This window comes from Lynx rufus, unplaced genomic scaffold (assembly GCF_022079265.1).
Source record: "Lynx rufus isolate CCGP_SWC_20201006 ecotype Redwood Valley unplaced genomic scaffold, mLynRuf1.p SCAF_55, whole genome shotgun sequence".
In the NCBI taxonomy this organism is placed as follows: domain Eukaryota; kingdom Metazoa; phylum Chordata; class Mammalia; order Carnivora; family Felidae; genus Lynx; species Lynx rufus.
Window position 1 is genome coordinate 173,435 of NW_025814873.1, and position 27,335 is coordinate 200,769.

Below are 27,335 nucleotides of genomic sequence, written 5' to 3' on the forward strand. Positions count from 1 at the left end.
AACCTAATAAATACTGCATGGTACAAAAAACACTCCTGAATCATTGTGTTTGCATGACTTTGCTTCATTATGAATTTTCTGATGTCCAAGAAAAAGTGCAATCTTACCCACACATTCTGCCCTGTTTGAGCCGACAGATGCAGAATTAGGGCCAATTTCTAATTAAAAGCTTTCTCACATCTATTGGCCACGTATCCTTGTCTGGTAGGAAGTTACAAATGTAGAGTAAGGGAATCTCACCAAATGAAGGCTTCTCAGTATTGACTGATTTCATTTTCTGATATTACAAAAAGAATGCAAAGCTATTAATGGCTTTCCCACATATTCCTAGGTTATTTTTTCTCCAGGATGTTCAATCAAGTATGACCCATTTTTCTTCACATTGAACATATTCACATAAGGCTTCTTTCCAAGAATCCTTTGAAGTCAAAGTTAAGGCATTAACTGTTTGCTTTTCTTAATCCATATTCTTATGTTTTCTCTATAGCGTGAATTTCTTTGTGTTCAGTAAGGAACGAGTGATAATTAAATGAATTCTCATATTCATAAGGGTTCTCTAGAGTGTGTGTTCTCTGATGTTTGGCAAGGTTTGAGCTCCAGCTGAAGGACTTATTGCAAAACTTACATACATAGGGCTTCTCCCCAGTGTGAGTTATCTGATGTAGAATGAGGGAAAAGCTCCGGCTAAAGGTTTTATCACATTCAGTACACGCATAGGGCTTTTCTCCAGTATGAATTTTCATATGTTGCATAAGGGATGCATGCCACGTGAAAACTTTACCACAGTCATCGCATTCATAGAGCTTTTCTCCAGCATGAATTCTCTGATGTTTAATAAGGAATGAGTGGCATCGGAAGGCTTTCCTACACTCATTACATTCATAGGGGGTTTTGGTAGTATGGATGCTCTGATGCCGAGTAAGGTGTGAAGAACGGCGAAATGCCTTCCCACATTCAATGCATTCATAAGGTTTCTCTCCGGTATGTGTAATCTGATGGCGAATGAGTTCTGAGCCACTGCTAAAGGCTTTCCCACATTTCCTACATATATACTGTTTCTTTCCTATATGAATTCTCTGATGTCGAGTGAGGTTTGAGGCACGGCTAAAGGCCTTTCCACATTCAGTACATTCATAGGGTTTCTCCCCAGTATGTGTTCTCTGGTGTTCAATGAGGAATGAGAGATAACTGAACGTTTTATTACAGTCCTTACACTCATGGGGTTTCTTTCCAGTATGTATCATCTGATGTTTCACAAGGTTTGAGATCTGGCTAAAGGTTTTTCCACATTCCTTACATACGTATGGTTTCTCTCCAGTATGAGTTCTCTGATGTAGCACAAGGGAAAAGCGCCGACTGAAAGTCTTCCCACATTCATGACATCCATGGGGCCTCTCCACGGTATTGATACTCGTGTGCTGAGACAGGGCTCCCTGATGAGACACTGTTCCTTGCCGGATACACCCCTGATTTCCTTGCATCTGAGTATCTTCCTCGAATTTCCAGCCTCCTTTAAAACTGGAATATTCAGGGCCGTGGCTTAGAATTCTTTCCACTACCAAACACTGGGGTAAGTCATCTTCATAAATGACATTTTTTTGAGAAAACTCTTTGACCTCACGATTTGGTTCTGAAAATGAAAAAACAAAGCAGTTGTTTCTCTTTTTTTCTGTGTTGAGTAAGATAAAGCCACTCCTCACTTTTTTAATGAGAGATTTTTTAAAAAGGCATCTCAGCAGTGCATAGCTTTCACAGTTTTTGTAGTTCTCGTGGAGACTGAAATCAGAACAGTAAGCCCAGAAATTCAGAACATATCAGAGGGGAGATGTAGGTAAATAACAAGAAAAGCTAAGCAGAAGTAACTGAAGAGGGAGGATAAAACAGAACACGAAGATAAATAATTGGGAAGGATGGGTTTTAGTCCTCAGCTCCACTTAAACTTTATCTGAGGCCAAAATGACTTGAGAAAGACAATTTCATAATGCTGCTAATAAACCACAAATGTTCCTCACGTCCCACAAAGACATCACACTCTGTTTACTTAATGCCTTTGGAACACCTTACAGTAACTTATTCTAAATGACCAAATAAGTAAAAGGTACCTCTGACAATGACGGTCTATGACCCTCACTCTAACTCTACTTTCCAAACTGACAGCTGACACTCTACTTTGGTGTAACAGTGTCTTTCCATCAGATGCTTTTGATAGACAAACATAGGCCCCGATTTTCTCCAGGCTAACTTTATCATTTTGGGGGGGAAACAGAAACTATAATATGAATAATATGAAGACTTTTTAAAAAATATATTCACTCATATCCTAATTCTTAGGAAATATGTAGGAGTAAAAGGCCATGATGTATGCAACTTATTCTCAGATGTTTCAAGAAAAAAAGCATATACCAAAGGATAGAACAAACAAGGTAAAATGTCCACAGTAGGTAAATTTCAGTAACAAGCTTGTGGTTATTCTTTATACTATTCTTGCAAGCTTTCTGGAAGTTTAAAATTATATCCAAAAACACATTAAAAACTTCATTTTCCTCTAAAACACACTGTGACATTTATTTTGTTTGAGGGGGTGCTATCTTCTATTATCACTGACCATAAGCTTCTAGGAAATATAAATAGATCTATTGCTTTAATACATATCTGAACAAAGGATCAAGATCTATATTTATAGGGTAGGCATGTAAAAATGAAAGATTAGGATACAGGAAAGAGTGAAATAACAGTTAAGAAAATGATCTCAATAAAGCAAAAAAAATTTTTTTAATGCTTATTTATTTTTGAGAGACAGAGAGAGAGCACAAGCAGCGTGGGACAAAGAGAGAGGGGGACAGAGAATCCGAAACAGGCTCCAGGCTCCGAGCTGTCAGACAGAGTCTGACACAGGGCTTGAACCTGCGAGATCATGTCCTGAGCTGAAGTCGGATGCTTAATCAACTAAGCCACCCAGGCGCCCCAATAAAGGGAAAATCTCACATTACTTTCCTGACTCCTCTATAAACCAATCTCATATCTACTGAGCACCTCAGTAAGAGCCCTGGGGATATAAACTGAATAATTCTTTTCATGAGCTGAGAAATTAAATAGGGAGATAAAGAAGACACAGAAGAAAACAATTAATAATGTAAGAAAGGAGTAAATTCATTATATTTAGAATAAAAATTGTATAAAAGATCAGAAACAACACATAAAAATCACTGCAACAGATAAACAAAGGCTTCATTCAGGAAATTAGTTGGGAACTGAAATATAAGTCAGGTGAACCTAGATATTTCATGATATTAGAAAAAGCCATTGATGTTAACTGCACAGAGTTAGTATATTATCTGCCATATGGTTTCCCAGACCATTGAGAGTCAAAAGCACAACCAAGAAAATTAGGTACAAGACATAAATAGAACGCTAATTATATATTCCTCACCCCCCTCTTCCTTCACTCAACATCACCTCCCCTTCTTCCATCGCCTACTATGCCCACACGGTTTTTGGTAATTCCCAAATGGATCTGCTATAACAAAGCACTTACACTTATTAAAAGCCTAAAGAGATACAAAGATTCATTCTTAATGTAACAAAGGGTTCCTATGATAAATCAAAACCTAATATGCTCAAAGCAAAAAATTTTAGATGCATTGACTCTCTTCTCATGAAAAAAAAAAAATCCTCTATCACGTTACTTAAGATCATTGAGGAAGTACTTCACGTACTACAATGCTGACAGAAAAAAAATCCACCAACCTAGAATTGTGTACCCTACAAAATTATACTTCAAAGGTGAAGGAGAAATAAAGATTTTCTGAGACAAAAACTGAGGAAACATACCATCAGGAGACATGCCTTGCAAGATCCAACACCCATTCGTTAAAAAAAAAAAAAAAAAATCAACAAATTAGGAATAGAGTGGAATTTCCTCAAGCTATAAAGAACACCAAAAAATCTACAGGTAATGTCAGACTTAATGGTGAAAAATCTGAAGCTTTCCTGCTAAATGTGAACACAGGAAGGATGTCCCTTCTCAGCACTGCTTTTCAATGCCATGATGGAATTCTTAGTTAATGTAAAAAGACATGAAAAGGGGGTGCCTGGGTGGATCAGTCAGTTAGGCGTCTGACTTCAGCTCAGGTCACAATCTCGTGGTTCATGAGTTCAAGCCCCGTGTCAGGCCCTGTGCTGACAGCTCGGAGCCTGGAGCCTGCTTCCAATGCTGTGTCTCCCTCTCTCTCTGCCCCTCCCTGGCTCATGCTCTGTTGGTCTCTCTCTCTCTCTCTCTCTCTCTCTAAAATAAACACTAAAAAAAAAAAAAACAACAACAACAAGGGGAACCTAGGTGGCTCAGTCGGTTGAGCATCCGACTTCGGCTCAGGTCATGATCTCATGGTTTGTGAGTTCGAGCCCCGCATCGAGCTCTGTGCTGACAGCTCAGAGCGTGGAGCCTGTTTCAGATTCTGTGTCTCCCTCTCTCTCTGCTCCTCCCCCACTCGTGCTCTCTCTCTCTCTCTGTCAAAAACAAACATTAAAAAAAAAGACATAAAAAGTAAATAAAAGGTATACAGATTGGCAAGGAAGAAATAAAACTTTTTTTTGGCAGATATCAGTATTACCTATGCAGATTCCAAAAACCAAAAACCTGGAGTAAGTAATTATAACAAGGTTGCAGGATACAAAGTCAATGTACAAAAGTCAGTCTTTCCCATATACCAGCAATGAACAAATGCAGTATGAAACTGAGACATTACTATTTGTATTAGCATACCAAAAAAAATGAAATACTTAGGTATAAACCCAATAGAACATGTACCAGATTTGTATGAGGAAAACTACAAAACTCTGATGAAAGATATGAAATAAAAAGTAACAGGAGAGACAGAAATATTCCACATTCATAAGAAGCCTCAATATTGTCAAGATGTCAATTCTTACCTGTGGGAAATAAGCTTAGCAATCCCCTGGGCTTACACCAATGGGTTACAAAGGCATAAAGAAGGACAAAGCCATAAGATGCTCACACCCGAGTTTGGGTAATAAGATCAGAACCCCAGAACAGGGAGGTGCAAAGGCACCCCAGAATAGAGAGGGAGGGGCAAAGGCACCCGAGAACAGCGAGGGGGTGCAGAGCCCCCAGAATAGAGAGGGAGGGGAAAAGGCCCCAGAATAGGGAAGTGCAAAGGTACCAATATAGAACAGAGGTATGTGAAATAAACAAGATTAGGCATTCAGGGCAGAAGTGCCCCCCCCAATTTAGTACTATAGCAGAAAGGAGGGAAGGACCAAGTTAGATAAACAGGTAAATTGGGCTATAGACGCTACTCTGCACTGCAGGCAAAGTCGCCCTGAGCGGAGATGGTTAACAAAAGAAAAGGTGCCTTGTCAACCCTGAGGTTACTCGCCCTACCTGTCTCATCCCCTAGGCTGAGATAAACAGAGGTGGTGCCCCATGTCCACTGTAAACAACCTTCCTCCCCGCCGCCCGGCGCCAGGATTTTGTTTTGTATTAACCCAAACACCTAACCCCAAATATCTTCAAGACCCCCTTTCCGCCACGTCCATGAGTTAATGTTCACAGATTCATTGTCACTTTGTGCACATCTGTCACCATGTTAGCCTTCTGATCCCAATAAAAACGGGGCAAAGACCCTTATTCAGTGCTCTTGTCTATTCCCAGACATTAGCCATCTCTCGCCTTAATCCTGTATCCCGCTCCTTTGCTAGACAAGAGAGAACTTTAGACTTAGGGTCTACAACACTTACCAACCTGATCTACAGACTCAATGAAATCCCAGAAAGCAATTTTACAGATCTCAACAAACTTATTCTAAAGTTTATATTGAGAAGCAAAAGACCTAGAATATTTAAGGGAAAGAACAAAGTCGGAGGACTGATACTACCTAACCTGAAGACTTACTCTAAACTTATAGTAATGAAGACAGTTTGGTTCTAGAGAAAGACAAGTAGATCAATGGAACAGAGTAGAGAACTCAGAAATAGACCAGAATAATTATAGTCAACTGATCTTTGACAAAGGAGCAAAGACATCTTTTCAACAATGGGTCCTGGAACAACTATGCATCCATATGCATTAAAATGAATTAAGACACAGACCTTACACTCTTGACCAAAATTAACTCAAAATGGTCATAGACCTAAATGCAATACACAAAACTATAAAACTCCTAGAAGATAACACGGGGAAACCTAGATGACCTTAGATATGGCAATGGCTTTTTAGATACAACAACCAAAAGCATGATCTATGAAAGTAATTGATAAGCTGGATGGACTTCATTAAAATAAGAAACTTATGCTCTGCAAAAACCAGCGTCAAGAGAATGGGAAGACAAGCTGCAAACTGGGATAAAATATGTGCAAAAGACATATTTTATGTTTAGACCTAGCATCCAAAATATACAAAGAACTCTTAAAACTCAATGAGAAAATGAACGATACAATTTTAAATTGGACAAAAGACCCAAATAGACACTGCACCAAAGAAGATACACAGGTGGCAAGTAAGAATATGGGAAGATATTCGACATCATGTTATGAGGGAATTCTAAGTTAAAATGAGATACCAGTACACACTTATTAGAATGGCCAAAATCCACTAACATCAAATGCTAGCAAAGATGTGAAGCAACAGGAACTATCATTCATTGCTGGTGGGGATGCAAAATGGTAGAACCACTTTGGAAAATAGTTTGGCAGTTTCTTAACCAAACATACTCTCACCACATGATTCAACAATTGCACTCTTTGGTATCTTCCCAAATTAATTCAAAAGTTATGTTCACACAAAAGCCTGCATATGAATGTTTATACCAGTTTTCTTTAAAATTGCCAAAACTTGGAAGCCACCAAGATATCCTTCAGCAGGAGAATGCAAAAGTAAACTGTACTTCATCCAGACAATAGAACGTTATTCGGCACTAAAAAGACACAAACTGTTGAACCATGAAAAGGTATAAAGGAACTTTACATGCACAATGTTGAGTGAAAGAAGCCAATGTGAAAACGCTAAGTACTGTATGATTCCAACCATATGACACACTGGAAAAGGCAAAACCATGGAGATAATAAAAAGATCAGTGTTTGCCAGGGGTTTCAGGGCAGGGTGGGGGGAGAGGAACACGCAGATCGTGAAGGATTTTTAGGAAAGTAAAAGTATTCTGTACGCTATTAAAATGGTGGACACATGTCATTCATTATATATTTGTCAAAACCCTCAGAATACACACACCACCACGAATGAACTCTAATGTGAACTATGGACTTTGTGTGATGATGTGTCAATCTAGGTTCATCAGTTGTAACAAATGTACTATTGTGATATGAGTTTGTGGTATGGGATGTCCACAGTGTCAGAAGTTGTGGTGGGGGTGGAGTATATAGGAACTCTTTGTACCTTCCACTTAATTTTGACGTGAACCTAAAACTACTTTTTAAGAAGTTTATTAATTAAAAAAAAAGCATTACAGTATTTATAGCAAAGAAAGGTTTAGGGTATTTTTATTGCTACAATAAAGACTGAGGGATATAAATATACAAATTCACTAGCATTCCTGCAGAAAAGCAATATGACTTGTAAAAAAAGAAACTAGGTAAAGCTGCTTAAGAATAAGTTCAACAACACACAGGGAATGCAGGGAGTTTACAGGGAAGATTCAAAATTTTAAGAAGCTGTGAAAATAACTCCCATATATGTACTTTAGCTCAGTATCGGCATCTGGGAGCTTGTTAAAAATACAAATTTGGGGGGCACCTCGGTTAAGCCAGTTAAGCGTATGACTCCTGGTTTCGGTTAAGGTCAGGATCTCACGGTTTCGTGAGTTTGAGCCCCACATCAGGCTCTGCACTGGCAGCACAGAGCCTGCTTGGATTCTCTCTCTCCCTCTCTCTCTACCCCTCCCCTACTCGCTCTCTCTCTCTCTCTCTCTCTCAAAATAAATAAACTTAAAAAAATGCAAATTCTTGGGGCGCCTGCATGACTCAGTTAGTTAAGCATCTGACTCTTGATTTCAGCTCAGGTCATGATCTCATGGTTCGTTGAGATTGAGCCCTGTGTCACTGTCCTCGTGGAGCCTGCTTAGGATTCTCTCAGCCTCTCCCCCACTCACGCCCTCTCACGTGTTCCCTCTCTCAAAATAAATTAAAAAAATTAAAAATGCAGATTCTTGGGTTCTAAACCAAAAGTAATGACTTAGATTTTTCCAGAGTAGGGTCTGAAATATGTGCTTTAAAACTCTCAAAATGACTGAAATTTGAGAAGCACTGTGATCTCTTTAAGCTCCAGAATGATACCCAGTTACCTACTGAACTGATATATTCAAGTATCCCACAAAGCCCCAAAACTCAGTCACAAATTGACAGTCTTTCCTTCCCCTTCACTTTTTTTTTCCCCCCAGCAACGCCATGGAGAGTGCTGTCAACTACGTTTCCTCAGGCTTCTCCAGGTCCCTTTGAGTCCACTTCCTTAGTTTGTTACCAACCTGCGTTCCTCCACTCATTCCCTGGACCCCTCCATACTTCATGTGATGATTACATCTGGCCGAGGTCACGGCAACACCTCTTAAATGAGAGCTGTTTCCTAGTCTTGCTTCCAACAAACCTGTTTTCCAAACGTTAGCTAAGATAAAACGCTCGCCTGCCTAAAATCTTTTAATGACTCCCTAATAGGAGGAGCTCTAGGTTCATTAACATGGCTTGTAAAGTGCCTGCACGATCTGGATCTGACCGATGTTTTCCCTAACCATCCTTAATCCCCACCATTTTCCTCCTTTTACTTTACTTTATACTCCTGTTCAATCTAGACTGAACTTCCTATTCTCATTTTATTAGTATCCTCTTTCTACATGCTATAACTTTGCTTTGCTTTTTTTTTCCACTTACAAAACACAAGATGAATGGTTCCAGTCGTGTAAAGATGGAGTTCGTGCACTCTGACCTGTCTCTCCTACTGCATGTAGGTAAACGCTGTGCACAGAATGCACATCTAAGAGCCCTAAAAAGTAAAGGGTAGCAAGGTGATTAGAGAAGGAAATCAGACCTTAAAGTAACAGTGAACTGGTGGTGAGTTTCTTAGGTTTTTTTCCCCCTCCAAACTCTCCAGGCTTAAAGCCAAAGGCAGCATGAAACCAGGAACTGGGCAGTAGGTATGAGGAAAAAGAGCTCCCAGAGAAGCCTCTATTTCTGGTCTGAGGAATGGGAAAGAGGGTCTATACTAGTCAGAGAGAAATCTTATCTTTTGTCTGTTCATTTCCCATTCCTGCCTAACCCCAAGGCATCTAGCAGCAGTGGTGGCCATACAGGCTCTTAAAACTCTACGAAAGGAGTTTTCTCTCTCAGCAGAAAAATCCGTGTTCCCAAGAGCACAGGGATCCCACCCATTTTTATTCTTTTTCTCCCTGTCTCCTTGTTACTCAGCTGCAGAGGCAGACACAGTTGCAGGAAATACAGAGCAGAGGGGAAACTAAAGGTCTGCCTTTCTACCCAGAAGACTTGAAAGAGGGGGGCCTGGGAGCCAAAACGTGTAGGAGAGGTAGCTCAGGAAAGTGCTCCCGTAAAGTTGTGTATGAAATCCTGGGCTCATCCCTGAGTTGCACGTGCATGGATCTGACCCTGCATCACATACTAGAAACTGTGAAAACGGAAACAAAGGGGAACAAACCACGCAAGTTCGGAAAGGCCAGTAGGAGGTGCACATGCAAGACAAGTACAACAGACCCACAAAGCCTTTAAAGACAGGGCTGTCCCGGAGCCGCATACATAGGAGAGAGGTTAGAACTGATGGCTTCAAACTTGCTTAAATAAAATTAACATCTCAATGTGACTTAAACAAGACCCAAAGTCTTAAAATATCAAAATGAATACATTACAATGAAAGTTACAGGACATACAGAGAAACAGAAACGTTTCATTATCCTGCAGGGCAGGACAACCAGCACGCACTTGTGACGCATTTATGTATGGACAGTGCACTTAAAAAAAATACTAGGGGCACCTGGATTGGCTCAGTCAGTTAAGCAACTGCCTCTTGATTTTGGCTCAGGTCATGATCTCACAGTCATGGGATCGAGCTCTGCATCGGGCTCAGTGTGGAGGCTGGAGCCTGCTGGCAACTCACCCGCTCTCCCTCTCTCTGTCCCTGCCCCGCAGTGTGTGCTCGCTCACACACGTTCTCCCCCCCAAAAATTTAAAAACTTATATGAATAAATAATTTTAAAAATACTAGGCAAAACTGTTCTTTTGGTATGAAAAATGACATTTTGCTCATGTAGGAAATGTCCCATTTATTCATCGATAGTGAAGTACTGTAGAGTGAAATGTTGAGATGTCTATAATTTACTTTTTTTATTATTAAAAAAAATTTTTTTTAATGTAATTTCTTTTGAAAGAGAGAGAGACAGCATAAGCAGGAAAGGGGCAGAGAGAGAATCCTAAGCAGGCTCCATGCTGACAGCACACAGCCCGACGCAGGGCTCAAACCCACAAACCATGAGGTTATGACCTGAGCCGAAATCAAGAGTCAGACGCTTAACTGACTGAGCCACCCAAGTGCCCCTGTAATTTACTTTTAAATTATTCAGCAAAAAAAGGGTGCCGTAAGGCAAATACAGTAAAATGTTATCCATTATTAAATCCATGACTAAGACTGAATAGATGTATGCAAGGATAGAAAAAGAGAGATTCACTAAAGAACAGAGAACCCAGAAACATACACAAAAAATGGTATTTAAGTTATGACAAACTGAAGACAACAAAAGGAAAGGACAGACACATCAGTATATGGTGCTATGAGAACTGGATCTGCTCACAGAAGGGATCAAAACTGACGAGTAACTCACATGACGCACAAGAATAAGCTCAAAATAGGCTATGGACCTAAATGAGAATGGCATAAAGACCAGGCTTTTTAAGAGAAAATACAGGAAGATGTCTTCATTATGACCTCATGGTAAGAAACAGTTTCTTAAACAGTCCAACCATAAAGGGGAAGATTGGTAAATCTGACCACACTAAAATTAAGAATTTCCATTCATCGGGGCGCCTGGGTGGCGCAGTCGGTTAAGCGTCCAACTTCAGCCAGGTCACGATCTCGCGGTCCGGGAGTTCGAGCCGGCGTCGAGCTCTGGGCTGATGGCTCAGAGCCTGGAGCCTGTTTCCAATTCTGTGTCTCCCTCTCTCTCTGCCCGTCCCCCGTTCATGCTCTGTCTCTCTCTGTCCCAAAAATAAACGTTGAAAAAAAAAAATTAAAAAAAAAAAAAAAGAATTTCCATTCATCAAAAAAAGTTATTAAGGGGGAAAGTAGGTCACATGTGAGAGAAGATATTTGCAGTGAGTGACAATAATTAGCAAAGAATCTGAATCTGAGATATGTAACTTCTACAAATCGGTAAGAAAAAGGTAAGTCATCCAATACATGAGCAAAAACCTTCAAGAGGCACTTCACAAATGATGGTATCTAAATATCCCATAAACACACAGAATGGTGCTCAACCACATTAGTAATCAGAGAAATGCAAGTTTATGACAGGCGGGGACACTCACCACTATCCTAACGAGGAGGACACAGAAATGCAAGCTTAAGCCACAAGCTACCACTGCACACTATTCTGAGAGTTGAATATTATGGTGCCTAACTTTTGGGCATTGGTGAGTTTGGGGAACAAGAGGACCCCACGTACGGTGTTTGTGAGAACGTAAGTCAGTAAAAGCACTGTGGAAAACATTTTGGCATTATCTAATAATGTGAAGGAGGGTCACTGTCCTCTGACCTAGCAATTCCAGCCCTAAATATCACCCCAGGAAACCCGTGCCAGGATACAGGGACAATAGTAACACTGCCTGCGACAGCCCTAAAACGTAAACAACCCAAGAAGGCCTCAATAATAGAATAAACGGGGGAAGGCTTAGCTGTACAATGAAACGACCTCTAGGGTAATATGCAAAATGCATAAATCTTAAAAGTACTTTCAGAAGCAAATCACAACATATACATTATGAACCCCTCTATGTAAAGTTCACAAACATACAAACCTAAACTATAGTGATTACAGACACAAACAGATGACAAAGCTATAAAGAAAACTAAGTTACTCCCATTAAAGAGAAGGCTGCCTTTGAGTGGGGGCAGGAGTGAGCACTCAGAAAGTTCTTAGGGACCTGGCAGTGTTCTATTTACTGACCTGACTGGTGGTTACATGGGTGTCTTAGTAATTGGTTAAGCTGCAAATTTATGTTTTATGCATTATTTCTGTGTGATATTTCACCTTTCAAAAATGTACTGGACTGCAGCCAATTAAGCCAACCGTGCTGTCTCCCCATGGGGCCTGGTGTGCAGCCTCCTCAGTCGTATATGCAGCCGGTTGCTTCTGTGAGTTGCCTTAGAGGAGGCAGTCCTTTCCAGTGGACCTTCATGTCTGACCTCATGCTATCCCCAATCTGGGCTCCAGACAGGCACGTGGGGGGACCTTTGGAAAGCCCTAGGGCACCATGGCCAGGGTCCGCACAGGCCAAATCATGTCCATCCATACCAAGCTGCAGAATAAGGAGCATGTGATTGGCACCGTACACAGGGCCAAGTTCAAGTTCCCTGCTGCCGGAAGAGCCACATCTCCAAGAAGTGGGGCTTCACTAACTCTAATGCGCATGAATTTGAAGATATGATGACTGAAAAAACAGTTCATCCCAAATAACTATGGGGTCAAATACATCCCTAATCGTGGCCCCCTGGACACATGGCAAGCCCTGTGTTCATGAGAACCTCAGCACCACTGCCCCCCACCTTTGTGCCACCAATAAATCCTACTCTGTTTGAAAAAAAAAAAAAAGGGAGACAGAGGTACTAGAATGAACACACAAAAACTGGACAAGCTGTATTAAGGTAACGGAGGGGCACTTCACCCCTCGGGAGAGCATTAGACTCTCGATCCTTGACATCATGAGTTCAAGCCCCACACCGGGCACAGAGATGGGTGGAAGCGAGGGAGGGAGGAAGTAGTGGGACTAGCGGCAATTTTTCCCTCCCTTCCCCTGTACAGTTTTATTGGTTTTATTATTTTTACATGTACAAGAGGACACTGTTCTTCAGCTCATACTTAAATGAAGAACTCTCCCTGCATTTGCTCCACTCATGACTTCAGCCCACATCAGTACCTTCCACACCCTCCTGGAAGTCTGCAGCACATGCAATTAACCACCGCTCTCCCGACAGATGGAGCTCAGTGTTCCTGACACCTGCTCCTGCTCCCTCACCAGTCCTTCCAAGCTGCTGCTTCCGGCACACGGAGGCTGTCTCCGGTTATCTCAGTGGAAGGTCAGTGTACCTCCAGGAGAGGTTCGTTTCAGAATCAACGAAAGAACTTACAGAACCCTGCGTAAATAAAGAATTTAGTTGGGGCGCCTGGGTGGCGCAGTCGGTTAAGCGTCCGACTTCAGCCAGGTCACGATCTCGCGGTCCGGGAGTTCGAGCCCCGCGTCAGGCTCTGGGCTGATGGCTCAGAGCCTGGAGCCTGTCTCCCTCTGTGTCTCCCTCTCTCTCTCTGCCCCTCCCCCGTTCATGCTCTGTCTCTCTCTGTCCCAAAAATAAATAAACGTTGAAAAAAAAAAAAAAAAAAAAAAAGAATTTAGGCTCCACAGATCTTCAAGTCTACTCTCCATAGACTCTTCCAGGGCAGGGCACGGCCATTTGTTTTTAAAGAGCTTCACCAGCCATTCTACTGTCAACTGAAGGTGAAGGTTTTCAGGCACTGCTCAATCTCAGGGCTTCAATTTTTGCTTCTGAGTGTTAAAATTCCCACATCTACATCTCCAACTTGAACTGTTTTCCGTGATCTATTCCAACAGCCTATGCATCTCTTCACTTGGAAATACCATCATCTACTCACACCAAGCACATCTCTTTACTAATTCAGCACTTACTCTCCAAAACTGATCTCTTTCCTGTCTTTTCTGCTTCTATTACTACTATCCCTATCCAAATCATCTAGGCCTAAACAAATAGGAATTCGTTTTTCCTCACTGCTGAACTGACAATTTGAGGACATCTAATGAAATTATTTACAGACCTATTATATCTCACTAGACTATAATTTCTTTGGTGGTTATTATACTTTTTTATATTTTCTACTCTCTGTAGCACCTGAGAGAAAGTCTTTTAAATAAACATTAAAGGAATGTGTGAGTGAACGAATAAAGCCATCAGGTAACCAAAAAGCAACGAATCAGTCTTTCCAAGGTGGCTAACTGGAACAGTAGTACACAGAAAAAATATATACCTTTTAACTTAGGCAACAGAAACAGAGGTCAATTTCAAGAAAGACAGGGAGAAGAATTCAAAAAGAATTGAAATCCAGAGCCCAGACAGAGCTAACGATGGAAAGAAAGCACACATCTATTTGTAAGAAAGCGGGGAAAGCATAAGATGAGAACTAAAGGCAGACTGGTAAATGGGTGTGAACGCGGTTCCTTATGGAGCTGTGTGGGCAAGACTTCATAGTCTCCATACCTCTGCTATCTTTAAGGGAAAACTTTCCAACCAACATACAAAAAAGTATTGCATTCTCATTGATTAGTTGGGTTGTTATTAACTTACTCACCTGAAAACAGATCTCTTCTCACACCTCTTTTCTCCAACCAGGGCTCTTTCCCTTGCTCCAATAAGGAAACCACATATGGCTTAGAAATGTTAAGACCTGCTTGCAGAAAAGGAAATAAATTCAAAATCAGTCCTTCAGTCCCTAGAAGAGGAGCCATTAAAAGAAATGCCAAGGGTGCCTGGGTAGCTCAGTCAGTTAAGCATCCGACTTCAGCTCAGGTCATGATCTCACAGTTCATGGGTTCGAGCCCAGCGTCAGGCTCTGTGCTGGCAGCTCGGAGCCTGGAACCTGTTTCGGATTCTCTCTCTTTGTCTCTCTCTCTCTCTGCCCCTTGCCTGTTCATGCTAACACGCACTCTCTCTCTCAAAAATAAATAAATATTTTTTTAAAAATTTTTTAAAGAAATACCAGATGTAGGAGCACCTGGCTGGCTCAGTTAGTAGGGCATGCAACTCTTGATCTTAGGGTTGTGAGTTTGAGCCCCACACTACATGTAGAAATTACTTAAAAATAAAATCTTTAGGGGCGCCTGGGTGGTTCAGTTGGTTGAGCAGCTGACTTCAGCTCAGGTCATGATCTCATGGTCCGTGAGTTTGAGCCCTGCGTCGGGCTCTGTGCTGACAGCTCAGAGCCTGGAGCCTGTTTCAGATTCTGTGTCTCCCTCTCTCTGACCCTCCCCCATTCATGCTCTGTCTCTCTCTGTCTCAAAAATAAACAAACGTGGGGCGCCTGGGTGGCGCAGTCGGTTAAGCGTCCGACTTCAGCCAGGTCACGATCTCGCGGTCCGTGAGTTCGAGCCCCGCGTCAGGCTCTGGGCTGATGGCTCGGAGCCTGGAGCCTGTTTCCGATTCTGTGTCTCCCTCTCTCTCTGCCCCTCCCCCGTTCATGCTCTGTCTCTCTCTGTCCCAAAAATAAATAAACGTTGAAAAAAAAAATTAAAAAAAAAAATAAAATAAAATAAACAAACGTTAAAAAAGAATTAAAAATAAAAAATAAAAATAAAATAAAATCTTTAGGGGCACCTAGGTGGCTCAGTCAGTTAAGTGTCTGTGTCAGGCTCTGCGCTAACAGCATGGATTGCATGGGATTCTCTCTCTCCCTCTCTCTCTGCCCTTCCCCCGCTCACTTACTCTCTCTCAAAATAAATAAATGTTAAAAATAAATAAATAAAATTTTTCGAAAAAGAAATATCTTGGGGCGCCTGGTGGCTCAGTCGGTTGAGCGTCCGACTTCGGCTCAGGTCATGATCTCACAGTCTGTGAGTTCGAGCCCCGCAACGGGCTCTGTGCTGACGGCTCAGAGCCTGGAGCCTGTTTCCGATTCTGTGTCTCTCTCTCTGCCCCTTCCCTGCTCATGTTCTGTCTCTCTCTGTCTCAAAAATAAACAAAAACATTAAGAAAAAAAAAAGAAAAAGAAATATCTACCAGATGTAAACATGAACGCTTAGGATTCAGTGCTTATAATCCATCTTAAAAAGTTAAAAAAGAGGACCATCTGGTGGCTCAGTCAGTTGAGCGCCCAACTCTTGATTTCAGCTCAGGTCAAGATCCCAGCCTTGTGGGATCAAGCTCCACATTAGGCTCCTTGCTGAACGTGAAGCCTGTTTAGGATTCTCTCCCTCCTTCTCCCTCTGCCCCTCCCCACTCACACACTCCCTCTCCCTCTCTCTCCCTAAAATAATGAATGAATGAATGTAAAAAACAAACAAAAAGAAAACTAACATACCTTCCTTGGGAATATTAAGTCAGAAAACCAAGATTTACAACAGCCGTCCCCAAGTTTAAATTCTGACTTAGAGGAGATAAGAAGGAATACGCTTACCCAGTGAAACCAGGTGGCTGTAGTTCTCCAACATCACATGTCTGTACAAATCTCTTTGAGTAGGCTGAAGCCATTCCCACTCCTCCTGGGAGAAGTCTATGGCCACATCTCTGAATGTCACTGACCCCTGAAATGATATACAGATATCTGCACAACCAGCACCCATGCTCCCAAAGGCCCTGATTAGGAGTGAAATGAGTCTCACCATGGAGAGTAGACAGTGTATGCATAGAGTAGCAAATGGGGGTTTTCAGAATTCTAACTAGTAAGAGCCTAGCTGTTTTGTTTTATTGCATAATTGGAGAAAAGGAAAAAAATAAATACAATTTGTCCTGACATAATTTACCATTTTGTGAAAGATAAAGGATTATACACATGAACAACATGGATTTCTGCCTTTCGTTGTTCAAGTTCTTAGAATCTTAGAACACTTAATGAATAACAAAGACAGTCCCTTTGTATTCAGTAGGCAGTGTTTATTTTCCTTGATAGCAGCCTATTTTAATGAGATCCGGCAAGAATATCTTCATGGTAACAACCGGCTACAGCAGACAGCAGCAGTACCTTTAAAAAGGGGCATGCACTCAAGTGCAACACGGTTACCGCCATTCCTGAAAAAAGGGCTATGAAACTTACCCGGGATGTAAGCAGTGTCACAGAACAAGGATACGCAGTAAGAAAGACTACCCAAGGAAGACATGTCCCCCGTCCCAGAATGGAACCAAAAGCTTTCCCCTCAGGGTTAGCAGCAATAATGTGCCCCCACTTCACGGCCTGCTTTTGCACTGCTTCAGTAACCCACAGAACCATTAAGCATGAGCAGAAATTTTAAAAGGGGTCAAACTAGTAAGAGCTCCAGATGCATGGCAGTTGTATCTTACAGTTAAAAAAAAAAAAAAAGTTTTAAGCGATAAAGGTTACTGACTAGCAAAGGAAGCTATTTTCTCAACAACGGAATCTGCAGCACAGATGGAAACTGGACTCCCCAGCAAATTTGGGAGAGCATCTGGATTTGGAGACAAGCATGAGACAATGTATGTAGGGCAGAGAAGTAGAACTAAAAACAGGAACTAAATCAAACAGTTGGCCTTCTTACCCCCACCTCTGTGAAACAACTGCCAGAGGTTTTGTTTGCCCCAGCTGAACCCCCCACACCCAGGATGGGTCACGCATCAGAGTCACTTGGGAGTGACTGTTGAACTGCACACCCAGAGTTTCTGGTTCAGAAGGTATGGGAAGGGAGCTCATGACTATACGTTTCTAGTAAGTTCTCACGTGATGCTGATACTGCTGGTCCAGGAATTCCACTTTGAGACCACTGACACAGGTGCTGAAAGTACATGCTTAATTAGAATATGATTGGGGCAGTCGGGTGGCTCAGCCGGTTAAGGATCTGACTCCCGATTTGCGCTCAGGTCATGATCTCACGGTTCCTGGGATGGTGCCCCACTTCTGACTCTGCGCTGACAACGAGGAGCCTGCTTGGGATTTCCTCTCTCCCTCTCTCAAAAATAAACTTTAATATGTACGACTGAGAAAGGGGTAGCTGGAGCGAGGGACAGAGTAAAGCACTCCTCATTCTAACGCCGGGAAAAGGAGGAAGAAGTGACCTAACACACCCGCCCCCTCCCCCGCCGGCTCCCGACCTTCCCCCAGTTCCGAAACCCGCCCACAACCGGACAACGGGTTCCCGTCAACCTTCCCACGTCCCCTCAGGTCCAGGTGCCCGAAGGGGAGGACCAGAGCAGGGCGCTTCCGGAGAAAGCAAGCCTCTGTCCCCCAGTCCTGAAGCACACAGATGCCCTGGGAAAGAAAAAAGGAAGCAGCTCACCTGAGACATGGCTCGCGGCGGGACCGAGGAGCGCAGGGGGAAACGGCACAGCTGGCAGCGAGAAAAGGCAGCCCTGAGCGCGCGGGCCGTCCCGGAGCGACCGGGCCCCACCGGCTGCGGACTCCCACCGCGGCACAACCACCCACCCACCCTTCCTCGTCACCCAGAGGACCGGGGCCGCCAAAGGGAGTCACTCCCAGCCACGGTGTGGGATCCGGGGAGCCTAGACCCGACCCGCACCCCGGCACCGCCTCCTGTAACGGGGTCACAGGACGGCGCGTTTCCTCTGCGCCTTTAGCCGGGAGGGGGGGACGAGGCGTTCTCGAGCTGCAGGTGGCCTTCGGCTCGGGCCACCTGGAGGGGATCTCGGACAGAGGGGGCTGCTTTAAGTATCTTGGGCCCAAGCGAGCCAGACTTTCGGATCCGCGTCCCGGGAGGGACTCTACTCGCCACAGCCTCTCTCACCAGACCCCGCGACCAGGCCGGGCCGCGGACGACTACACTTCCCAGGACCCACCGCGGCCGCGGGGCCAGGGCAGAGGCGCTCCCATCACCCACCACCAATGCCCGAACGCCCCGCGCCTGCGCACACAGCGCCAGAGCCCGCGGGCCTCGGAAGGCTACACTGCCGAAGACCTACCGCGGCCTCCCCCGCGAGGGCTGAGGCGCTCCCCTCACGCACTACTACTGCCAGAATGCCAGGCACCTGCGTACGCAGCGCCAGAGCCAGGGGGCCTGGGACGACGACACTTCCTAGGACTACACTGTGGCCCACACACTACAACTCCCAGAATGCCCCGAGACTATTCCAAAATCCCGGTGGCCTCAACTACGACTCCCATAATGCTCCACGTCCCGAGCCTGACACCAAGACTCCACCCTCAGACCTGCTACGAAACCCAAACGGACTGCGGGCCCCGAACTTCCGCGACAAACCACCAGCGTCGGCAGCTGTAGTAAACGGAATTCCCGCGTGAAGGGCTGAGATTCTAAGAGACTCTCGCGCCAGGGCAGCGATGGCTCCCGTCGGCCGAGCCCGGACACTGCATCCTTCGGACGTGACAGGAGAACGCAGCCCCGGGGTGGCCCGGCTCCTCCTCCCAGGTTCTGACCTGCCCCGACGCCCTTCGGAAAGAGGAGCTGGAGTAGCTGAACTGCCAGAACGACCTAGGGGCTCCTTTCCTCCCTACGCCGTGCAGGATGCTGTCGTGGCCGCGTAGGGAAGGTTTTGGGGCGCAAGCCAGACACCGCCCTGCCCTTAAAGGGCTCGGGGCCCCAGGGGGAGGGAGGCGGGAGGAGGAACTAGACACTGAAAAGAGTCGGCCCATTGAATCCGGGAGCATTGTTCCAGGTGGAGGGAATAGTTTGTGTAAGACTTAAAGGCAAGAAAAAAATGAAGTCCATTATTTAAAAAAAAAAAAAAAGGAGGAAGAACTCCACTGGCTGATGGTTACAGAGGGAGAGGTTGGGGGGATGGGCAAAATAGGTGAAGTGGGAGTCACAGATTTACAGTTATGGAGGAAGTCATGGGAATAAAAGGTACAATATAGGAAATATAGTCAATGGTACTTTAATAAGGTTGTATGGTGACAGCTACACTTGAACATATAGAGTTGTTGAATCACTGTGTTCTACACTTGAAACTAACATTGTCAATTATACTTTAATTAAAAAAAATTATTTTGTGGGGATGGGGGAAACCTGGGTGGCCCAGTCGGTTAAGTGTGAGATTCTTGATCTCAGGGTGGTGAGTTCAAGCCCCACACTGGGCCCCGCGCTGGGCGTTAAGCCTTCCTTTAAAAAAAAATACATATATATATTTTTTAGTTCACTGGCCTGGTGAAAGAGGGCAAAAGAGAAGTAGTAAGAAAAGAAATGAGACTGAAAAAGTAAGCAAGTCATTATGGGGGAACTTGCGTATTTTGCAATGAGAAGACACTGAAGAAGTTTAAGGAATGGTATGATCATCATTTGCACTCTAGTGCCTAGTGTTAAGGGTGAATTGAAGGGAAGGAAAATTTGAGCCAGGATGGCCAACGAAGGCAATAATTTTGTGTGTTCTGGGGATAGTGATCTGATCTAGTGCATGGGAATTAGAGAAAACTGATGCAAGAAACTTTACGTAAGCTTTGCGCCAAACGTGGGGCTTGAACTCACAACCCTGAAATGAGAGAGCCACATGCTCTATGGACTGAGCCAGCCAGGCACCCTCAAGAAACAATTTAAAGGAAGAATCTAAGGGACCTGGTAATTAATTGGATATGATAGGAGAAAAGGAAGAGATAGCTTTCTTGCTTGGGTTAAATGTTCCCGGAAGTTCATTCATTAAAACCTCCTCTACCACTATGTTACCCACTCTCATGATTTAGATTTCAATTTCATTTATATGACTTGCCCAGATCTTTTGGCTAATCATTTTATTTCACACAAAATGATGAAAATAGGAAAAGAAACAAATTTAGAAGAAATGGATTTGCTTGGGGATACGTTGAGATTGACATGTGTCTGTTTAATCTCATCTAGTAACCTTGTCCAAACGATTTTCACCTGGAATCTTGCTCTGACTTAACCACATCCATTTCTCCAAATCTCTTCTTCACACAAAAGTTAGCCTAATATTTAAAAGGCAGTTCCAAACATATTCTCCAGATTAACATAATTTGATGCTTTTTGATTGCGCTGAGGTAAAGCAAAAGTCCTTAACATGGTCCACAAGAGTGCACGATCTCACCCCTGCCTTTTCAAGCTCTTATATTACTTTCCTCCTCTCTGTGCATTGTTTCCCCAAATGCCATGTACCTCACAACCTTTGAGCATGTTAATTCCCTCCACCTGAAAAGGCTACCTATCTTTTCACACCATCACTTCACTAGTTCATTCCTATTTCTTTTCTTTTTTTTTAAGTTGATTTATTTTGGGGCGGGGGGGGGGGGGGGGAGTGGCAGAGAGGGAGGGAGAAAGAATCCCAAGCAGGCTCTGCATTGTCAGAATGGAGCCTGATGCAGGGCTCAAACACATTAACCATGAGATCATGACCGGAGCTGAAATCAAGAGTCAGACACTTAACCGACTGATCCACCCAGGTGCCACTTCATTTGTTCATTTCAACTCATCCTTCATAATTCAACTCAAGCAACTCTTACTCAAAGGAGTGTTCTGTGATCCTATTGTGATCTCTGAGCAATGTCCCTTTGATTCTAAACTCACTGAAATCTTTTTTTAATTTACATCCAAGTTAGTTAGCATATCATAACAATGATTTCAGGAGTAGAATCCAGCGATTCAGCCTCTACGTATAACACCCAGTGTTCATCCAAACAAGTATTCTCCTTTATGCCCCTTGCCCATTTAGCCCATGCCCCCATCCACAACCCCTCTAGCAACCCTCAGTTTGTTCTCTATATTTAAGAGTCTTGTGTTTTGTCCCTCTCCCTGTTTTGTATTCATCCCTTCCCTTATATTCATCTATTTTGTATTCTAAATTCCACATGAGTGAAGTCATATTTGTCTTCGACTAGTTTCACTTAGCATAATACACTCTAGTTCCATCCATGTTGTTGCAAAAGGCAAGATTTCATTCTTTTTGGTTGCTGAGTAATAACTCCATTATGTATATCTATACCATATCTTCCTTATCCATTCATCTGTCAATGGACATTTGGGCTCTTTCCATAATTTGGCTATTGTAGATAGCACTACTATAAACATTGGGGTGCATGTGCCCATTCAAAACAACACACCTGTATCGTTTGGATAAATACCTAGTAGTGCAATTGCTGGGTCATATGGTAGTTCCATTTTTAATTTTTTGAAAAGCCTCCATACTGTTTTCCAGAGTAGCTGCACCAGTTTGCATTACCACCAGGAATGCAAAAGAACTCCTCTTTCTTCACATCTTTGCCAACGTCTGTCATTGCCTGAGTTGTTACTTTTAGCCATTCTGACAGTGGTGATGTAGTATCTCATTGTGGTTTTGATTTGTATTTCCCTGGTGATGAGTGATGTTGAACGTCTTTTCATGTGTCGGCCATCTGGATGTCTTCTTTGGAAAAGTGTCTATTCATGTCTTTTGCCCATTTCTTCGCTGGATTATTTAGTTTTTGGGGGGTGTTGAGTTTGATAAGTTCTTTATAGATTTTGGTTACTAACCCTTTATCTGATATATGCAAATATCTTCTCCCATTCCGTTGGTTGCCTTTTAGTTTTCCTGATTGTTTCCTTTGCCATGCAGAAGCTTTTTATCTTGATGAGGTCCCAATAGTTCATTTTTGCTTTTGTTTCCCTTGCCTCTGGAGATGTGTTAAGAAGTTGTTGTGCCCAAGGTCAAAGAAGTTTTTGCCTGATTTCTCCTTGAGGATTTTGATGGCTTCCTGTCTTATGTTTAGGTCTTTCATCCATTTTGAGTTTATTTTGGGGTATGGTGTAAGAAAGTGGTCCAGGTTCATTCTTCATGTCGCTGTCCAGTTTTCCCAACACCATTTGCTGAAGACGCTGTCTTTATTCCACTGGATATTCTTTCCTGCTTTGTCAAAGACTAGTTGGCCACACATTTATGGGTCCATTTCTGGATTCTCTATTCTGCTCCACTGATCTGAGTGTCTGTTTTTGTGCCAGTACCATACTGTCTTAATGATTACAGCTTTATAATACATCTTGAAATCTGGAATTGTGATACCTCCAGCTTTGGTTTTCTTTTTTGGGATTGCTTTGGTAATTTAGGGTCTTTTTTGGTTCCATAAAAATTTTAGGGTTATTTATTCTAGCTCTGTGAAGACTGCTGGTGTTATTTTGATAGGGATTACATTGAATATGTAGATTGCTTTGGGTAGTATCGACATTTTAACAATATTTGTTCTTCCAGTCCATAAGCGTAGAATATTTTTCCATTTTTTGTGTCTTCTTCAATTTCTTTCATAAGCTTTCTATAGTTTTCAGTGTAAAGATTTTTTTTTACCTCTTTGGTTAGGTTTATTCCTAGGTATTTTATGGGTTTTGGTGCAACTGTAAATGGGATTGGTCACTTTATTTCTCTTTCTGCTGCTTCGTTATTGGTGTATAGAAATGCAACCGATTTCTGGGCATTGATTTTATATCCTGCAACTTTGCTGAATTCATGGATCAGTTCTAGCAGTTTTTGGTCAAATCATTTGGGTTTTCCATATAGAGTTATGTCACCTGCAAAGAGTGGAAGTTTGGCTTCCTCTTTGCTGATTTGGATGCCTTTTTATTTCCTTATGTTGTCTGATTGCTGAGGCTAGGATTCCCAATACTTTGTTGAATAACAGTGGTGAGAGTGGACATCCCTGACGTGCTCCTGATCTTAGGGGGAAAGCTCTCAGTTTTTCCCCATTGAAGATGATATTAGCGGTGGGTCTTTCATATAGGGCTTTTATGATCCTGAGATATTTTATGATCCTTCTATCCCTACTTTCTTGAGGGTTTTTATCAAGAAAGGATGCTGTATTTTGTCAAATGCTTTCTCTGCATCTGTTGAGAGGATCGTGTAGTTCTTGTCCTTTCTTTTAATGTGATGTATCACATTGATTGATTTGCTGATATTGAACCAGCCCTGCATCCCCAATATAAATCCCACTTGATCATGGTGAAGAATTATTTTAATGTGTTGTTAGATCCAGTTGGCTAGTATCTTGTTGAGAATTTATGCATCCATGTTCATCAGGGAAATTGGTCTATACTTCTCCTTTTTAGTGGGGTCTTTGTCTGGTTTTGGAATCAAGGTAATGCTGGCTTCATTAAATGAGTTTAGACGTTTTCCTTCCGTTTCTACTTTTTGGAACAGCTTCAAAAGAATAGACATTAACTATTCTTTAAATTTTTGGTAGTATTCCCCTGAAAAGCCATCCAGCACTGGACTCTTATTTTGGGGGAAATTTTTTATTAAGAATTCAGTTTCTTTACTGGTTATGAGTCTGTTCAATTCTTCCTGTTTCACTTTTGGTAGTTTATATATTTCTAGGAATTTGTCCATTTCTTCCATATTGCTTAATTTCTTGGCATATAATTGCTCATAATATTCTCTTATTATTGTCTGTATTTCTGCAGTGTTGTTTGTGATCTATCCTCTTTCATTCTTGATTTTATTTATTTGGGGTTTTTTTTTGTGTTTTGTTTTGTTTTGTTTTGTTTTGTCAAACTGGCTAAGAGTTTACCAATTTTGTTAATTCTTTCCAAGAACCAGCTCCTGGGTTCATCTATCTGTTCTGTTTGTTTTATTTCAATATCATTGATTTCTGCTCTAATCTTTATTATTTCCCACCTTTCTACTGGGTCTGGGGTTTTGTTTGATGTTCTTTTTCCAGCTCTTTAAGGTATAAGGTTAGGTTGTGTATCTGAGACCTTTCTTTCTTCTTTAGAAAGGCCTGGATTGCTATATACTTCCCTCACGACCACCTTTGCTGTATGCCAGAGGTTTTGGGCTGTGGTGTTATCATTTTCGTTGGCCTCCATGTGCCTTTTAATTCCCTCTTTAACTTCTTGGTTAACCAATTCATTCTTTAATAGGATGTTTTTTAGTCTCCAGGTATTCGTTGTCTTTCCAATTTTTTTTTTTTTTGTGGCTGATTTGAAGTTTCATAGCATTGTGGTCTGAAAATACGCACATATGCTCTCAATCTTTTTGTACTTGTTGAGGGCTGATTTGTGCACCAGTATGTGATCTGTTCTGGAGAATGTTCCATGTGCACTCGAGAAGATTATATATAATGCCCTTCTTTATCTCTTGTTACAGTTTTTATTTTAAAAGCTAGATTGTCTGACATAAGTATGTCTACTCCGGCTTTCTGTGACCATTAGCATAATAGATGGTTCTCCATCCCCTTACTTTCAATCTGAAGGTGTCTTTAGGTCTAAAATGGGTCTCTTGTAACAGTATATAGATGGATTTCGTTTTCTTATCTGTTCTGTTACCCTATGTCTTTTGGTTGGAGCATTTAGTCCATTGATGTTTAGAGTGAGTACTGAAAGATACGAATTTATTGTCATTGTGTTCCCTGTAGAGTTGGAGTTTCTGGTGCTGTTCCCTGGTCCTTTCTAGTCTTTGTTGCTTTTGGTCTTTTTTGTTTTGTTTCATCTTTTCTTCCCTTAGAGAGTCCCCCTTAAAAACTCTTGCAGGGCTGATTTAGTGGTCACAAACTCCTTTAGTTTCTGTCTGTCTGAGAAACTCTTTATCTCTCCTTCTATTTTCAGTGACACAGTTGCTGAATAAAGAATTCTTGACTGCATATTTTTCTGATTCAGCACATTGAATATATCCTGCCACTCTTTTCCAGCCTGCCAAGTTTCTGTGGATAGGTCTGCTGCAAACTTGAACTGTCTTCCTTTGTAGGTTACAGACTTTTTCCCCCTTGCTGCTTTCATAATTCTTCCCTTGTCTGTGTATTTTGTGAATTTGACTATGATATGCCTTGTTGATGGTTGGTTTTTGTTGAATCTAAAGGGAGTTCTCTGTGCTCCTTGGATTTTGATGTCTGTGTCTTTCCCCAGGTTGGGAATGTTTTCTTCTATGATTTGCTCACATAAACCTTCTACCCCTTTTTCTCTCTCTTCATCTTCTGGGACTCCTATAATTCAGATGTTACTCATTTTTAATGAGTCACTGAGTTGTCTGATTCTTATATAGTGCTCTTTTGCCTAATTTTCCCTCTTTTCTGCTTCACATTCTGCATAATTTAGTCTTCTGTATCGCTAATCCACTGCTCTGCTTCATCCATACTTGCCGCCATGGTATACATTTGAGATTGCATCTCAGTTATGGCATTTTTAATTTAGTCCTGACTAGATTTTACTTCTTTTATCTCCACAGGAAGGGATTCTATTCTTTTTTCAACCCTATTCTTTTTTTTTTTAATTTTTTTTTCAACGTTTATTTATTTTGGGGACAGAGAGAGACAGAGCATGAACAGGGGAGGAGCAGAGAGAGAGAGAGAGACAGAATCGGAAACAGGCTCCAGGCTCTGAGCCATCAGCCCCGAGCCTGACGCGGGGCTCGAACTCACGGACCGCGAGATCGTGACCTGGCTGAAGTCGGACGCTTAACCGACTGCGCCACCCAGGCGCCCCTCAACCCTATTCTTATTATCGTGATTCTAAAGTCTAGTTCAGACATCCTGTTTATATATGTGTTGATTAAGTCCCTGCCTTTCATTTCTTCCTGTTCTTTTGGCGTGAATACCTTTGTTTTGTCATTTTGGAGGATGAAAAAGAATTAATAAAATACAAATTAAAAAATAAAAACCAACACAAAAAATCAATTAAAGGAAGCTAGGTCCTAGGTGTGTTTTGGTCTGGTTGTTGAAAAGAAGCTTGATAGAATAAAGGAAAAAAGGGAAAGTAAAAAGAAAATGTTTAAAAATTAAAATAAAGTATACAATAAAATAGAATAAAATGAAGTATAATAGAATTTAAAAATTTACAAAAAATAAAAAATACAGTAAAAATTAATTTTTTTAAAATTTTTTATAAAAACGGGAAATAGGGGCACCTGGGTGGCTCTGTTGGTTAAAGTGACCAATTTCAGCTCAGGTCATGATCTCACAGCTCATGAATTCAAGCTTCCTGTTGGGCTCTGTGCTGATAGCTCAGAGCCTGGAGCCTGCTTCAGATTCTGTGTCTCCCACTCTCTCTGCCCTCTCCTGCTCGTTCTCTGACTCCGTCTCTTAAATAAATGTTAAAAATATTTTTTTAAACGGAAAATAAATTTTTTTTTCTGAATCCAAGAAAAGAAAAAAAATGAAAAAAAAAAAAAAAAACACCTAAAAACCCAAATAGATGGAGCAGCAAACCAAATGAAATCCGAATGTAACTACATCCAGTTTCCTAGAAATCAAACTATGATGCACTCTATAGTCCATACATTAAGCAGGCAGAGAGACTTGTGGTGATTCTCTAGGGCTTGGTTGGTACAGTTGGATGGGCCTTGGCAAAAGGCTCTGTTCTCCACTACATGGTGCTGCTTAGCTTACTGGGGTGGAACTGTGTGGGGCACGTGGGTGTCTATGCACATGCATGGTAGAGGTGAAAATGGTGTCACCTAGCTTCCCAATCTCTGGCACAGGAACTCTGCA

General features: G+C 42.2%; 1 protein-coding gene and 1 pseudogene across 1 annotated transcript in view; one reads left to right on the forward strand and one right to left on the reverse strand.

Moving 5' to 3' along the window:
* The window catches only part of ZNF10 (zinc finger protein 10), a 67,323-nt gene extending 49,465 nt beyond the window's left edge, over positions 1 to 17,858 (reverse strand). Inside the window, exons 1-3 of the mRNA XM_047101047.1 lie at positions 16,422 to 17,858; positions 14,601 to 14,696; positions 473 to 1,630 (exon numbers count right to left, since the gene is read on the reverse strand). Of these exons, the coding sequence (XP_046957003.1) occupies positions 473 to 1,630; positions 14,601 to 14,696; positions 16,422 to 16,629 (1,462 nt within the window). The 5' untranslated portion in view covers positions 16,630 to 17,858. The remainder of the gene's footprint in view (positions 1 to 472; positions 1,631 to 14,600; positions 14,697 to 16,421) is intronic.
* Positions 12,292 to 12,401, forward strand: LOC124527826 (uncharacterized; annotated as a pseudogene).
* Positions 17,859 to 27,335: the final 9,477 nt, after the last annotated feature.